The 15,012-nt window shown below is 39.8% G+C and overlaps 1 protein-coding gene across 3 annotated transcripts in view; it reads left to right on the top strand.

Annotated features, from left to right (window-relative positions):
- The first annotated feature begins 158 nt into the window (after positions 1–158).
- The window catches only part of BTBD8 (BTB domain containing 8), a 38,222-nt gene continuing 23,368 nt past the window's right edge, over positions 159–15,012 (top strand). The window contains exons 1-4 of one of the 3 annotated variants that reach the window (XM_075508383.1): positions 159–471; positions 568–753; positions 11,467–11,738; positions 12,657–12,774. In XM_075508383.1, the coding sequence (XP_075364498.1) occupies positions 362–471; positions 568–753; positions 11,467–11,738; positions 12,657–12,774 (686 nt within the window). In that variant the 5' untranslated portion in view covers positions 159–361. Of the gene's footprint in view, positions 472–567; positions 754–11,466; positions 11,739–12,656; positions 12,775–15,012 lie in introns of those variants that run through there. The other 2 variants (XM_075508382.1, XM_075508384.1) reach the window with 2 other exon arrangements.

Genomic DNA, 15,012 nt, shown 5'->3' with positions numbered 1-15,012 from the left:
CGTCCCCCGCAGGGCGGTGGGCGGGGAGGGCCGGACCCGCCCGCCCCCCGCCGGGGGGCCTGCGGGGAAGGGCGGGGCCAGGCGGGGCAAGGGGGGGCGCCGCTGGCTCTCATTGGCGGAGACCGCTGCTGGCCACGCCCCCGAGAGGGAGCGGGGAAGGCGCCGCAGCCGGCACCGCGGGGTCCCGCGTCTTCTTGTGCGATGGTCCGGCGGCTGGCGGCGGGGCTGGCGTTGGCGGGAAGGAGGGCCCCGCGCCGTTGTTTTCGTGAATGCGGCGGGCCGCCCCCTCGGCGTCGTCGCTAAGGGACCGCCTGTCAATCCCCGCCCCGCCTCGGGCGCGGAGCGGAGCGGCTGCCGGCACATGGCGCGCTGCGGCGGCGGCACTGCGCCGAAGGGCCCCGGCCCGGCGGCGGTGGAGCGGCAGCGGCTGAAGGAGGCGCTGGCCGAGCAGCTGCGGCACGACCTCGGCAGGTAGGCGCGGGGCGGCAGCCGGGCCGGGGCGCGGCTCCAGGCGGGGCGGAGGGCCGGGCCGGGCGGGGAGACGGCGGTAACGGTGCGCTCCCGCAGGCTGCTAGCGGAGGGGACGCGCTCCGACGTGACCATCTGTGTAGGCGACGCGGCGCTGCGGGCGCACCGGGCCGTGCTGCTGGCGCGGGCGCCGCGGCTCTTCGCCGGGCTGGGCGGGGGTCGGCCGCCCCGCGAGGTGCTGCGGCTGGACGGCGTGGGGCCCGCGGAGTTCCGGCGCTTTCTGCGGTGAGTGCGCGGCCGCGGCGGGCGGGGGCGTCGGAGCGGCGGGCACCAGCCGCGCCTCTCGGGCTGATGGGCCGGCCGCGGCACTACCTCTCCTGTGTCCTTCCTCTTCTTTCTTCCCAGTATTGCCACCTGTTTTAAAGCTTTCCCATTCAAAGCAGTATCGTTACAGCTTTCCCGCAGCGTCTGCAGAGGACTTTCCTGTAAGTTACTTACTTCTTCTGCCTTCGTCCCTCTGCTGACAACGCATGGGTACCCTCTCCACCATAGCGTGGTTTTGTATGGTATGTAAAGGCTTTGTAATAGAACAAGAGAAAAAGCAGCAAAAATCCTGAACATCTCCTTTAAAATTGTCTGTGCCTACTAATACCCTTGTTCGCAAGATTACCTAATGGAAAAAACCAAAGGAAAAACACTCTAGTGTCATGTTAAAAAAAAAAAAAGTTATGGATGTGGAAACCTAGGAAGACTTCATCAAGTTAGATGAAGATGCATCAAGTTAGAAACTGTGTAGTCATCACTGAAGTCCTAATGATCCATGGCCTAGGCCAAACAACGCACAGCTTTCCCACCAAACTGGGATCCCAGAGTGAGGTGTCCTACCCCATCGGTGCAGTGTGTAGGCTGCTCCCCAGGGACTGGTGCAAGGGCCAGCATGTTTTCCCATTGCCAGCTATTAGCATGTATCTGACATCCCGCTCATCTTGCTCCAAACCTTCGGCAAGTACATCGGGGGCGCTGGCTGGTGCCGCCACCAGACCTTGCAATCCTCCTTGCCCATAAGTACCTCTAATCCTTCTTTCAAATAACTGGGCAGCGCTTGCTTTTCTCTAGCAAAGCTGTGGTGGTGCCACCTACCTTCTATAAAACAGGGCTGATGTTAGAGCCAGTGGCACTTTGGGGTATGCACAGGAGCAGAGTGGTAGGCACTCTGGGATTTCAGATGAATTCAAGATGTGCCTAGAAAATGTATGCACTTGCAGGGTCTTGAGAGTCTTGGCAAGAAGAAGGGGAAGGTGTGGTGGTTTTAAGTTTAGTGCCTAAAATATAACCTAGGCTGACCTCTCGCTATTGGTTTCGCTCATTCTCTCCTTAAATTTGTAAATGAGGCAGCAGATGGCTAAAAATATGTATTTAGGGTACTAAAGTTATAAGAAGTATGAAAGAAAACTTCTTGAACTGAGAGTAATATCTAAAACACAGAATCATTGTAGTGGAACAGGCTGATAAACTGGTATTTGTTAGGTTACTGTCAAAGCCTGGCAGGAGCATTAGCAAAACAAGTGGTAAGAAACAAAACAGCATGTTTTTTGTCTTGTATTTTTCTTAACTCCATTATTACTTCGATTTCATTAATTTGCTTCACATTCACGTAAGTGGTGGCACAGAAGACTTTCATCCAGAAGCATGATAATGCAAATTTTAAAAATTCCAAATTATTTTAATTTGGAAATAGGGAAATAATTATTTGGAATAATTATTTTACTTATTTAACTGTTATATCATTCCTTTGTTTTCCTAATTTAAGCACTTAATATGCCTACAGTTCATTGATACTTGCTTTCAGTTTTGTCTGTGTTTGCTGGAAGGCAAGTAATGATCCCTAGAGTCCTGCATGTTCCCCAAAAAGCATGGTATTGAAAAACACCTTTAAACTCCTAACACCTCATCTAGTTATAAACCTTTTATCCTTGCAATCTGAGTTTAGATTCTTCAAATTAACCTCCCCATATATTCTAAGCTACGTACGAAGTGCATTTTGCAAGATGGTTGGTTTTTCTTATAACTTAGTCTTCAGTGCTGTTTGATACTTCAGCTTTTGAATCCTCTAAGCTAGCACATTCTGTGAAAATGACCATCACAGAATGCACTAGAGTTTGATCACAGTGAACTGCTTTGGACCCAGGAAAGGAGGCAGCTTTGGTCAAAAAGAGCCTAATTTCATTGTTGGACTGATGCCTTCTGCTAGTATCTGTGGCTGTTGAATCTAAGTGCTTTCTTACTGTTAAGATGCAAATTAATCAGATCTTCACAAATCCAAAACAGTGCCGTAAATTACAGCTTGAGGTTGACTGAAAGCTAGCCTAATTCTTGGAGCATGTGAATCGCCATGCTGAGTTGTAACAAAGACCTGTAGCTGCAGGTGAGCTTCCAAGAGAAAGTTGTAGTCTTCTAGAAAAGCTCTAGGTTTTCTGGTTATAAATACTGTTTCCCTGTAGAATAGAAGTGAAATACTAGTATAGTATTGAAGAGTTCATCAAAGCTGTAACAAAATCTTATTCCTTTTCCTGTTTATATTCAGCTATTTTTTTAGCTTCCCAAGTAAAAATTATCTTTCCGTGGGGATTTGGGGATTTTTTTTTTTTTCTCACAAGCTATATCTGGCATGCATCTTGGTGAGACATACTTCCTTTGGGCCTCTGTCTCTCTTAATCAGGAGAGATGTAGGCTACATGTCATTTGTGTGCTGAAGGCTGTGCAGCTCCTCTTGCCAAACTTCTGAGCATTTTTGGGCAGGATGGAGGACATGGTGAACTTCTGCAGCTGATCCTTCTGCATTAGCCTCAGCATGAAATAGATGAGTAACTGAACACTGCTTTTTTTTTCCTTCCCTATACTTGCACTCTCTGAGGACACCAGCAAGAAACTGCTGGTCACCAGGAAGTGTAGCATCCATATTGTAAACACTATTCACCCTATGTTTTTGCCCAGTGAAGCTAACATAATATTGACTCTGCCCTCCCATAGCTTTCTGTCACTCTTCATAACACAACTAGGAAAGGGTCAACAATTGCAAGTATGTCAATGGCAGGAGATGACTGCTCAAGCAGAGTTCTGCAGTCTGCCTGGGAAAGCGAGCAGCTTAGCATCCCTGAAGGACAACAGTCTGTCACAGATCATTAGATCATTAATATCTTGCCTTTTGAGAAACAAACTGCTTTTACTCTTTCAGTTGGAAAAATATAGCTTTAGAAATAAAAATCTAGTTATTCTCATTGTCTTGTGATATTTGTATTAAAGGGATCTGATTTAAGGAAGGACAGAGAAGGACCTAATGACAGTCAGATCCAGTTGAAAAGCAATAAAGATGGATCAAATACAAAGGAATACAATTGTCATTGTGACGTTTACTGCCACGGGGGTTAATTTGCAGCACCAGTAGTTGATTCAAAGTAGATCAGCCATGGCTTTGACTGTGTTATGTTTGTATAGTTCTGTATCAGGCAGTAGAAGGATGCTACATCTAGCTTAAGTGCAGACAAAAACATTCTTGAAGGTAAACTCCTAGGCAGCATGATGACAGTAACTTCTTTCTGTAGACTCTATGCACACCTTTCCTTTGTAGAATAAATTTTAGGCTGTAGCAACTGCTATTAATACAACAGATACCCTATAGCATCGTTCCAGTTTCACCTGTCACTTAGTCACACCTCTTGCAATCTCATTGTTGCTCATGTCTGTCAGAATCTTCCCTGAGTGCAGGGGAAAAAACCAAGCCAGAAGGTGGGGTACCTGTTAAAATGACAGGACATCAGACTGACACTACAGAAGATGATGGCTTAGCTCTATTTTCAGCTTGACCTTCTCTTGCATGCGAGCTTTTCATAAAGCAGTTGCACCGAATACAACACAACTTGTTTGTGAATATTTGTTCTTTAAATACAATTCCCGGTTACAGTTCCATAACATTGGAATCAAAGTAGTGAAAAAGGAAAACATTCCTTTAAACAACTTGTGCATGAGATTATTCTTACTGATTGCTAGGATTGTCATAGTCCCCGTTGGATACTGGCTATTTTGGAGGAAACAAACGTGACTTCTCCTCATGTACACTGAATTCCTTTACGCTTATGCCTCAGCAATCTTACCTTTAATATCTAGGCTTCTGCATTCCCCTCTAGTGGGTTATGATTGCAGACTATTCTATTTCAGAAGAATAGCGTGCCTTCCATGTTCTCGAAATTTTGTAGGTTATGCAGTTTACTCTGATATGATCCTTCCCTTTTATCCTCTTATCACTCGTGCCTGTTGATGTGGTGTACCCTACCACGCAAGGAGTATCTTCTCTGAGTGACTGATTCATGTAACTTGAAAACAAGGTAACTGCAAAAACAGCTTTCTGTGGCACTTGGGGGTGCATTTTGCGGATACTCAAAAACTATTCTTTCCCTTGCATTAAGACATAAGGGAATCAGCAATACAGCTGAAAAAAATCAACCCTCCCAAAACAAATGGAATTAACAAACTCGGCCCTATAAATACGGGCAACATGGGAAATTTGATGTGAGTGTCTTAAACATTGCGAAACGATAAATTCTGAATTGTGGAAGTTAAAATCCTCTGTAAAGGCTTATCTCCAGTGAACAGTGAAAACTGAGGAAGTTGAGAACAAATTATTGTGAATCAAAGTGTTTATTTACCAAGTAAAGGGATTAAGGAATTTGCCCCTCTGAATAGCTAGGCTGTTCTAACTTAATGGCTTTCGTTCATACAACCATATTCTCTGGTCTGAGTTAGTTTGTTATGACAGCACCAGGTTAGTTTGTTGTGGTTATAATTATGAGCTAAGCTAGCATTGAGAATAATTAGACTTTGCTAAGAAAGGAACATGGGAGGGGGGGAAATAAGTAAGATACTAGATGCACCTTGTAGTTTAGATTTTATGCTATATCCTGTTGGGGGAAGAAAGCCTTCACCATGATGACTTGTTTCTTTTGATGAAAACAGGCTTTAAACACATGCGGAACAATGGCGACCTTATCTCCTTTCCACATACATAGAAACAATGAGTTTGTCTTTTTTCTTATTGGATTTTTTTTTTGATCCATGTTTGTATCTAATCTCAATTTCTTAGAGGAAGTTGAGAAGCTAAACTGTCAGGTTGCAGCATATTTTTATGTGTGTGATATTAACATCTTGCTTTGGAAAACATAGTATCTTAATGCCATGGATTTATGCCTCAAGAAAAAAAAACTCAATTTATGTGAGAAATGGGTAGAAGCCTTTCTCTGGGACTATGATTGCTGAAGGGCCAGATTCTTCTTCTGCTGAAATGCTTAGCTTTCACAAGAAATCAGAAGATTTAATTAGCATCTGTGTGAGGCAGCAAAGCAGTTGATGTTGCATCTCATGGGAAGAAATTTACTGAAATACTTGTCTCAAGAAATCAATTAAGTTAAAATAACCATCTTAGCTGCAAGAATCAAGCAGACGGTTCTTTTAGCAAATCTAAAGGGAAATGGAAGAATCTTAAGTGATTAAAAGTTGTGCGTATGACATGCCTAACTTGCACTAACAAAGATTCACTGCTATAGGTGGATTGCTGAAATATTTTTGCAAGTCCACCAAGATTAAATGCAGTGCATGAGAGTATTTGCTGCAGCTGCGTTTGCTAAAGACATCAATGCATTAAAACTGTGGGCAGGGAGTGGTTCAGAGACTTCCTACGTTCTCAGTGTTATTAACAAAAGTTAATAGATCTTGTTTTTATTTTGGCATTTAATTGTGATAACACATAGCTTTATTTAAGTAAAACAGTACAGTTTAAGTAAAAAAATAATATGGGATTTTACACGCGTATAGAAGATACTTCAGTGCTAATCTAGTTGCTACGTGAAGTTCTGGTATGTGCTATACCAAGTTCCTATTGAAAACACCACACAGCATCTGTAAAACTTGTAAATAAAAGAAAAACATAATTTGTTTTGTCTGTTTTAATTAATTGTATTATCCCCTACACTACCAAGTAAGTATCCTGTTTGGGCATCTTTACTTGTCCCTCTATTCTAAAGTTACCATAGCATCTTTTTTTCAGGGCAATTAAACTGATGCACTGTCAAACAGCAGAATTTCCCCTTTGTCTATGTGTCAGACTTCTGTGCTGACAGCTTCATGCTATCCATAGTATTTATGATGGAGAAGTTTCTGATTTTCTGATAGACTTTAGCATTAACAATCAGTCTGTGTTGCTAGGTGATAGAAAAAAAACACCAAGATTAAAAAAAAAGTCTTCTCCCCTGGCATTAATGGCTTTTGTTCAGGCCTGCTTTGTAATCTCTTTACTAATGCTCTGCAAATCTAGGCATATAGACAACATATCCATAACAACATGTACAAGATCCTGTCTGTTTAAACAGCGAATGTCTAAGAACTCAAAAGCACTTCTCTAGTGACATCAATGATGTGTACGTGTATGTATAACTTTAAGGAGAACGTGGGTAAGGAGAAGATGGCAGGTAACTGTCTTCTCCAGATGGGCTCTCAGTGAAGAACTCTCACTCTGAGCAAGTGAAAGCTGCTGTAGGGAGCGTTTGAAAGGTGGATGCCTGATTCATTGAGAAATTTTAGTTAGTTAGTTAACAGCTACTTGGGGACAATAGGAGAGGCTGTCCTGACAGCTTTCAGTAAAGTTTGGTGATGATGGTGTTAATTCCAGTGACTTTCGGTGTTCTCGGAAATAACAACAAAAATGGGTTCCTCGTGCTTTTAAATATGGTATTTCATTAAAATAAAACCTGCTCTTTCTCACTTCCCTTCCTATTTGTGTTGTTTCCGTGGTCATTAGTGGCATACAATATTTCTGTTTGGGATTTTGTCAGTCTTGCAGACAGTGAGTGTGGCCCACAGTAAGGAAATGTACCTCTTGACTCGAAGGACCAAAGAAGTGGATCATAACTCAAAATTCTTTTTTGACCCAAATATTATCTTAGCATTTTTTTGTCATCATGTTTTTTATACTTTTAGTGAGCATAAAAATGTCTTACTGCTTCTAGTCAGTATTGGCTTTGTGGCTGTTCTGAGAACAGAAATGCATGATTGTTCTTCTACTGAGACTGTATGGTTTTCAAGACAGAGTCATGCATCTACAATTGATAGAAATAGGTGGGCCTTAAGGAGAGTTCTGAGGCTGAGAAACTTCCCAAAGAATTTAGCCTAAGTGATTTGGAATGAGAGGAGATAGAACTCCAGGACACCTTTAAAAACAAAACTGTGAATGAAATCTTTAGATGCACAAATGTAAGTTTGGTTGGGCTACTTAGCATTTTGTTAGTACTCTGCAAACTACTCACAAAGTACGTGCTTTTCTTCAAAGTGCATTTTGAGATGTCTTATGTAGGCTATGTGTTATAAAAACAAAATAACTCCATCCTGCTTATATGTTCTAGGAAGCTATTTGGTCGCAGTGAGTACTTTCCTGATCATCATTAGGGATGCTGGAAGAACTGGAACATTTTTATGCCTTCTAAGATTGTTCAAATTACTATGAAAACTGCTTTCTTGTAAATACTACAACTTAGTTCAAAATCAGTCAAGCTCTAAGACCTCCTGATGATACCTCTAGCTGATTTAAAGAAGAAATTTATAACTTTATAGACTTGTAATCTTCTGCACTTTAACTTACTAAGCTAAGGTGTCACATTGAATGATGCCTACTCAAGAGGTTTGGAACAGTAAAAACTACTCCTATCATAATTCTGCAGTAAGGGTCCTGGTTTCTTACGGTAACTGTGTTTTAAAGAGATGGGTTTACATTATCATTAAAACATCTGGGCTCCAACGTTTGAGCTATGCATTTTGCTGTGGATGAAAGATTTCCCTAGCTTTTATTTATCCAGGAAGGTGCCATTTGATACTCTGTAGAAGACAGTCTAGAAAACTTCACTCTGCCTTTAGAAATGAGCCTATAAAATAAAGGGTGTTGCCAAGCAAAGTTTTCTATAACAAGTTTTAGAAAACTGCAGCATCTTCCATTCTGGAAATAATATCTAATGGGATTTAACTGAGATAAAGGAGAATTTCTAAGAGATTTGCTAAAAATATTATTGATGTCTGTGAAGCAGAATAACAGATGCCTCCATGAGTCTTTCAAAGTAGTAAATTTACAGTCTGTATTAAGCAGGACTCTAATATACAGATATTCTGCTGAGTTTCTGGAAGTAGTAAATCCAGGGCTGTGGCTGCACTTTAAACTGAAATAATCAAGGTTCCTTGACTTTTTACAGGAAATAATTTATTTCAAATAAAATAACTTTTTCAGATCTAGAAACCAGTTACTTAGTTCTGGTTTAACAACATGCCACTTTACTTGTTTTATTTACAGAGTTCCCAGTTGTGGTAGGGGTGCCCTTTTTATTGACTTAAGCCCTAGTGATAATAGAATTGCATTCCTGAGGTTTCTTATGTAGATTATCTGAAAATACCCTGAGGATTCCCAGGAGATTGTTGTCTTGTTGCCTAGCTTACCAGATTCCCTATGGATATGTTTACTGGCAGAAAGTAAGCAAGAATATTGACATTGAGGTGCTGGAGCGAGTCCAGAGAAGGGCAATGAAGCTGGTGAAGGGTCTGGAGCAGAAGTCTGATGAGGAGCGGCTGAGGGAGCTGGGATTGTTTAGCCTGGAAGAAAGGAGGCTGAGGGGAGACCTTATTGCTCTCTACAACTGCCTGAAAGGAGGCTGTAGAGAGGTGGGGGTCGGTCTCTTCTCCCAGGTAACAAGTGATAGGATGAGAGGAAATGGCCTCAAGTTGCACCAGGGGAGGTTTAGACTGGATATTAGGAAATTTTACTTCACTGAAAGGGTTATCAAGCATTGGAACAGGCTGCCCAGGGAAGTGGTTGAGTCGCCATCCCTGGAGGTATTTAAAGGACGTTTGGATGAGGTGCTTAGGGACATGGTATAGTGGTGGTCTTGGCAGTGTTAGGTTTACGGTTGGACTTGATGATCTTAAAGGTCTTTTCCAACCTATACGATTCTGTGATTCTGTAATATTAAAATAATGAATTTATGGCAAAGCAGTGTATCTGTTGCTGCTAAGTTTCTTTCTCCCTCAAAGTCAATTTGTACTGTCTTTACATGTTGAATACGCAATAGGTCAGCAGCAACAGAAAGGTGAATAAGTAAAGTTCCAGTGCAAATTTAACCTAACATGTTATGAATGGCAATTTTCGTTCAACAAACCCTTAGTAGGGATCTTCCTGCAGTTTTTCACATTCAGTATGTGTTACCAGGTTACTTCTGTAATTGTGGTATTTGCTTACCTCTGCTGAAGATGCAGGGATAAAGTGGGAATGATCGGATTTTGTGTGGCATTGGATTGGAATTACTAGTGGCATTGTCTATGTGACTTTAAGTGACGTTTCTTGGAAGATCTAATGTGGAGAAACAACTTGAAGACAAAACTTCAGAATATTTCAGTGGAATTTTGAAATCTCTAGGTTAATTGGATTTCTACTCTGAATTTCTGTTCTTGAGTCCTACTGCCATAGAGCTGTAAAACACAGATGTTAAGTATTGAGAAGCATAGTGAACAGGGAAAATGTGTGGAAGTCATGGTCTTGAATTTTCTAAAGGGTTATATGGCATGTTATTACTTGTCTTTCCCTCATGCCTCATGCTATTGTTACACTGGGTTGGTAAGCACTGTAAATATGAAAAGGAATAGACGGTCAGGCCAAGTTCACAGGTTAGGAGTTCTGAAAGCACATACAGGTACAACCACCTTAAAAACCCATGTAAAGCAGGTCCACCAATCTTACTCTTTCAATGTGAAATTTTATTACCCGTATCACACGTTTTCCTGGCCCTTGCTTTCAAAATCTAATAAAATAGTAAAATTCCCTACATTCTTGTTTGTTGTCATTCTCTCTTGGCGAGAACCTGTATCACACAGTCAAAAAAATCCGACCTAACTCAATCCTTTAAATACAGGACTTAAGAAGGAAGATGATTTCTTTGTATGTTTTCTCTGCCCTTTTGGAGGACAGTGTTCAAATAGCATACTCAAATGTTCCCAGTATTAACAATAAAGCCTCTTTGCCATGGAATGAGTGACTAAATGCAGATCTGTAAGTACATGTCTGCTAAATCCAAAGTAACTGTAGCTCTTCTGTTAAACTTTGCTAACTTCATCTATATGGTATGAAACCACTGATAAAGCATGTTATCTGTTCACATTGACTTTTTAAGGCTCCATTAAGTTGCTGGAGTGCGGTATCTTTCTATAAATATGAGATCTTTGCAGTCACAGACTGCAGGCTTTGTTAGCTTTTCCAGATCTTGAGCCAAAAATAAGCTGGTGAAACAGATGGGAAAGTGGGAAACTGGAATTACTATATGGGCAAAGTGAAAGCTCTTGGGTAATCTTAACTGCAAATTTTCATGTTTTCAAGCACTTCCTTTGAAATTAAAATTTTTATCTCTAATACCATTCACTCTACATCTCTATACTATTCTTATGGTTTTGTACTTGTAACCTTGATGTTAGAAGGTTTTTATATTTTTGGGTTTGTAAATTTGATGATATTAAAGGACAATTGAGTGCCTTTTCTTGGTCGTACTAAGATTTATAAATTGCTCACCTGTCATTACTGATACAGCTTGCTTCTGCTTTTGCCAGTAGATTATTATAGTAGATGACCTATAAAGAGCAGACAAAAGTTTCTTTAATGAAAAAAGCAAAGTGAGGGAGAGAAACCTTTGTTCCTTTTAACTTGATATTATGTTTTACTTGTAATGCTTGTTTATGCTTTTCCAAGCATTGCAGAAATAAGTTTTCCAGAGATACAGTTTTTAAAAGGGTTTTTTTATTATTAACCACTGTAGAGTCCAGCTTTTGTTTTCTGGTCATGAACTTTGTTAGACAAAAAATTGTCATTTTTTTATTTGTTTTGATCAATTAAAAAATTACAAGAGTAAACTTAGTGTCATCTTCTAGGCTTGTATATTCATCTGATAAAAATCTTAAAGAAGCTGAGGAGCTGGCTATGATGAAAAAAGTATCGGAACACAAATTAATACAAGAAAACAACATTGCTACCCTTCAGAACACTCAAACAAATGTAAATTGCCTTGAAGATGGCAAAAGAACACCTCTTGATCAGAATACTCCAAGTGGAGCTGTGCAGAAAGAAATTGCTTGTTCATCTTGTATTGAAGAGGAAATTCCAGAACTAGTCGTTGATGCAGAAGGCAACAAAGCCACTGCAGGTAGGTTTGGAATTATACTTTTGTTTGGTTGGGGGTTTTGGTTTTTTTTTTTTCCTTTTAAATAATTATCCAAAGACTTACACAGATGTAAAAATGCGGGCAAAGATTAAAGCTATCGTTATAACACAGCTTACATCGATATTCTTTGCTATGGTCTACCTCATTCTCTCACACTTTGAAAAAATGAATTGCTGCAGAAGTTTGGCAGGAGCGGTTCCCAGTCATTGTGTAGCATAATAAATCTGACAGGACTTGCCAGGCATCAGGCATGTTCATCAGCATTGTGTCCCGTCTTTTCTCTGTAATACAGCAAACTTGAGTCCTCACCACGTGGGACTTCCACAGAGCAGAATTTCTCTCTCCAGTCCTTTCCTTTTCTAGCAAATTACACTAGTTCCACTGTTGTTTTATGAGGATTTTGGAATCTTTCAGAATCTTCCGTACTACAAGTGTGAATGAAATAAGTAACATGAGGAAATGTGTAACTGCATCTACACCAGAGGTGTTGGCTGCTAACAGCTGTGTCAGTAAGACAGGATCAAGCAACAAATCTGTTCAGGCAGAAGCATGTAGCACTACATGACCCTGAACTTCTTCAGAGTCTACTTTTCCTCAATGCAGAGGTACCAGATGTCTGTAGAAAAAATGAACTGGCTACATAATTGTATGAAAGAGTAACTGTAGCACTTCTATAGATATCAAATATGAAGCATTGGTCAAATTTCTGGTATTTCAGGTCAAAGCGAGAAGAAAAATGCAAGGTTTGGAAAACCTTCCAAGGAAAGTTCTAGCTTGAATATGCAATATTAAAAATTTTTCATTATGTCAGATTCTTTTTTCAAATATTTTGTCTGTGTACTGTCAATAGTCTATTCTACACCGGACAAAGCGAAAATAGCTATTTCTCTCCATCTGCAGGTGATTCCAAACTAGAAACTGCATCTGTGTTAGGAGAAGACTTAATGATGCTCTACAAGAAGTGCTATTGTCCAGATATTAATATTTGCATAGAAGGCAAAGATTTTCAAGCTCACAGGTACGTAAGTATTTATTGTAAAGTTTTTCAGCCAAAATCCTTCTAGTCTAGAACGCTGCTGGTACTGTACATCTATAGTAAGTTATTGCTGGTGCTGTTATCTAGCTGTGAACCATTATAGTTTTTAGGTCTTATGTGTGACGTGGCCATACTTGGATACTAATGAAAATTATTTATCTCATTAATGGCAACTATTGTGAAAACAATTGTGTTTTTACCACTTCTAAGATTGCCATTGTAAACTCATATAATGAGACTACACTCATGTATAAATACTGTGTAGGTTTTCTTTGCTAACCTTTTTTTAAAAATCTGTGCTCTCTGAAGAAAATGAAAAATCTATTAATAAACTATTCAGCTGTTAATGCTGAATAAAATTACCATACAAGTAGAAAATTTCTGGAGTAGTAATTTTTTTTTTCCTGTTCTTCAGAATCTGTGCATACAGAATCTGATTTTACTTTAATTATTTCAGTCATGTAGATGTGAAGATTATCAGCAGCCTTTATTAGATCTAAAGTTCAAGACCATTTAAGAACTTTGGCTTATTGGACTTTTGTAGCTTGGGAAAGCAAATTAAAGTATCAGTACCGTTCCTTGTACCTTTGATATGAGTCTGTTTGCACTTGAGATAGCAAACTAGACAGCCTATATTTTGTTCCCTTTGAGTATACAAATAACTGAGAGAGATTATAAAAAAACCTCCACTATTTTTAGTATTTTCTCAACACAAAACTAGTGGGGGGGGTTATATTACTGACATCACAAACATCTTTACAGAAGAGATGGCATAATAGTGTGTGTGTGTGGGGGGGGTATTTTATTTTTTAAATAACAGAATTAGGATATATACTAAATTTCCAGAACGTAGTGTATTTAGGCATGTTTTTTTCTTCTGGTCTACACTATAAGAAGACATGTTCTCAGGTCCATAACCTTGACAAACAAATACTTTAATGCAAAAAGAAAGTAAACAAAAAGATTCCATCAGCAAAGCTTCTTTAATTTAGGCCACTTACTGCCTGGAGCAATGTATCTAGTCTAACCAGCATTAAAAATATGGCAGTAAATCACAGAGAACACAAGGATGTTCTGAAACAGGCACAAGACTTGCTTGTTTTAGTACTGCACTATGTGAACAGTAGGAGTGAATAAGGGAAATCTAACTTTGGGTATAACTGTGGTGAAAGTATGATTTATTTATTTTAAAGGATTTTTTTAAGTTCTCAAACAGGAGACAGTTTAAGCCCCCACCCTCTCCCACCCACTTATCTCAGTATTCCTTACTTTCTCATGAAGTCCTATGAACTTCCAATAGACTTCACAGTATGAGCAGCAGTGCTCTGATTGAGTTGCCAAGTTATGTCTTCCTAGTGCTTACAGAGCTCTGAGTGGAGCAAGTCAATTTGTTCAGTAATAAACTTGTGGCACAAACCATGACAGTAGGAAAGCACAGATAAATTTACTTAATTCATTTGGTATCTCCATGTATTTTATAAGTTTAAATTTTATCAATGTATATTTAGGTAATACATACTTGTCCATATTCTACTGAGTAGCCATCTTATTTTAAATAAGTCTTTGAAATATTCACTTCAACTATGCCCTTGCAGTTGATCTAGCCCTGTTCATTACTAAAATTTATTTGGAAGAGGATGACAGAATTGGAGATAGTGTATTTCATATCTCCATGATATTGTGTTATTGTATCTTATAGAAACAAGATCATGTGTGTATTCAGAACTTCACATACTCAAAGTTGTGATGTAATACCCATTTACGTGTGGACATACTGCACTGAGATATGAAACATTCTGTAAAAGCTTCATTATTATTATTGCTGGATGAATCACAGGAGGAATGTGTGAGAAGTTCCTCATTTAAAGTACTGAGACTTCTGAAGCAGGAAGAGGGAAGAGAGATGAGAGATTCTGGAATATATAATGACTAGAAAAGAGAACATAAATAGCGTTCTTCTTACTTCTTCCTACGCAAAATGATAGTGCTCTGAAACACTTTAAGAGCCAACAAATACATGTAAAAGAAGGGATTCTCATGCTTAATATAACAGTTTGCTTTTTCTGCCACAGGAAATACATGACATAAAGTAATTCTATAAATAATAGGAAGCTTAGTAAGTGTCAGGAAGAAATTGTATGTATGAGAATATTATCTACGGCTGCAGTAGCCCAGATAAGATATATAAAGGCTAACACTATAACTGGTGTAAATCTGGAA

The sequence above is a fragment of the Mycteria americana genome, chromosome 7 (genome assembly GCF_035582795.1).
Source record: "Mycteria americana isolate JAX WOST 10 ecotype Jacksonville Zoo and Gardens chromosome 7, USCA_MyAme_1.0, whole genome shotgun sequence".
In the NCBI taxonomy this organism is placed as follows: Eukaryota; Metazoa; Chordata; class Aves; order Ciconiiformes; family Ciconiidae; genus Mycteria; species Mycteria americana.
This window is presented reverse-complemented; position numbering and strand designations above follow the sequence as displayed.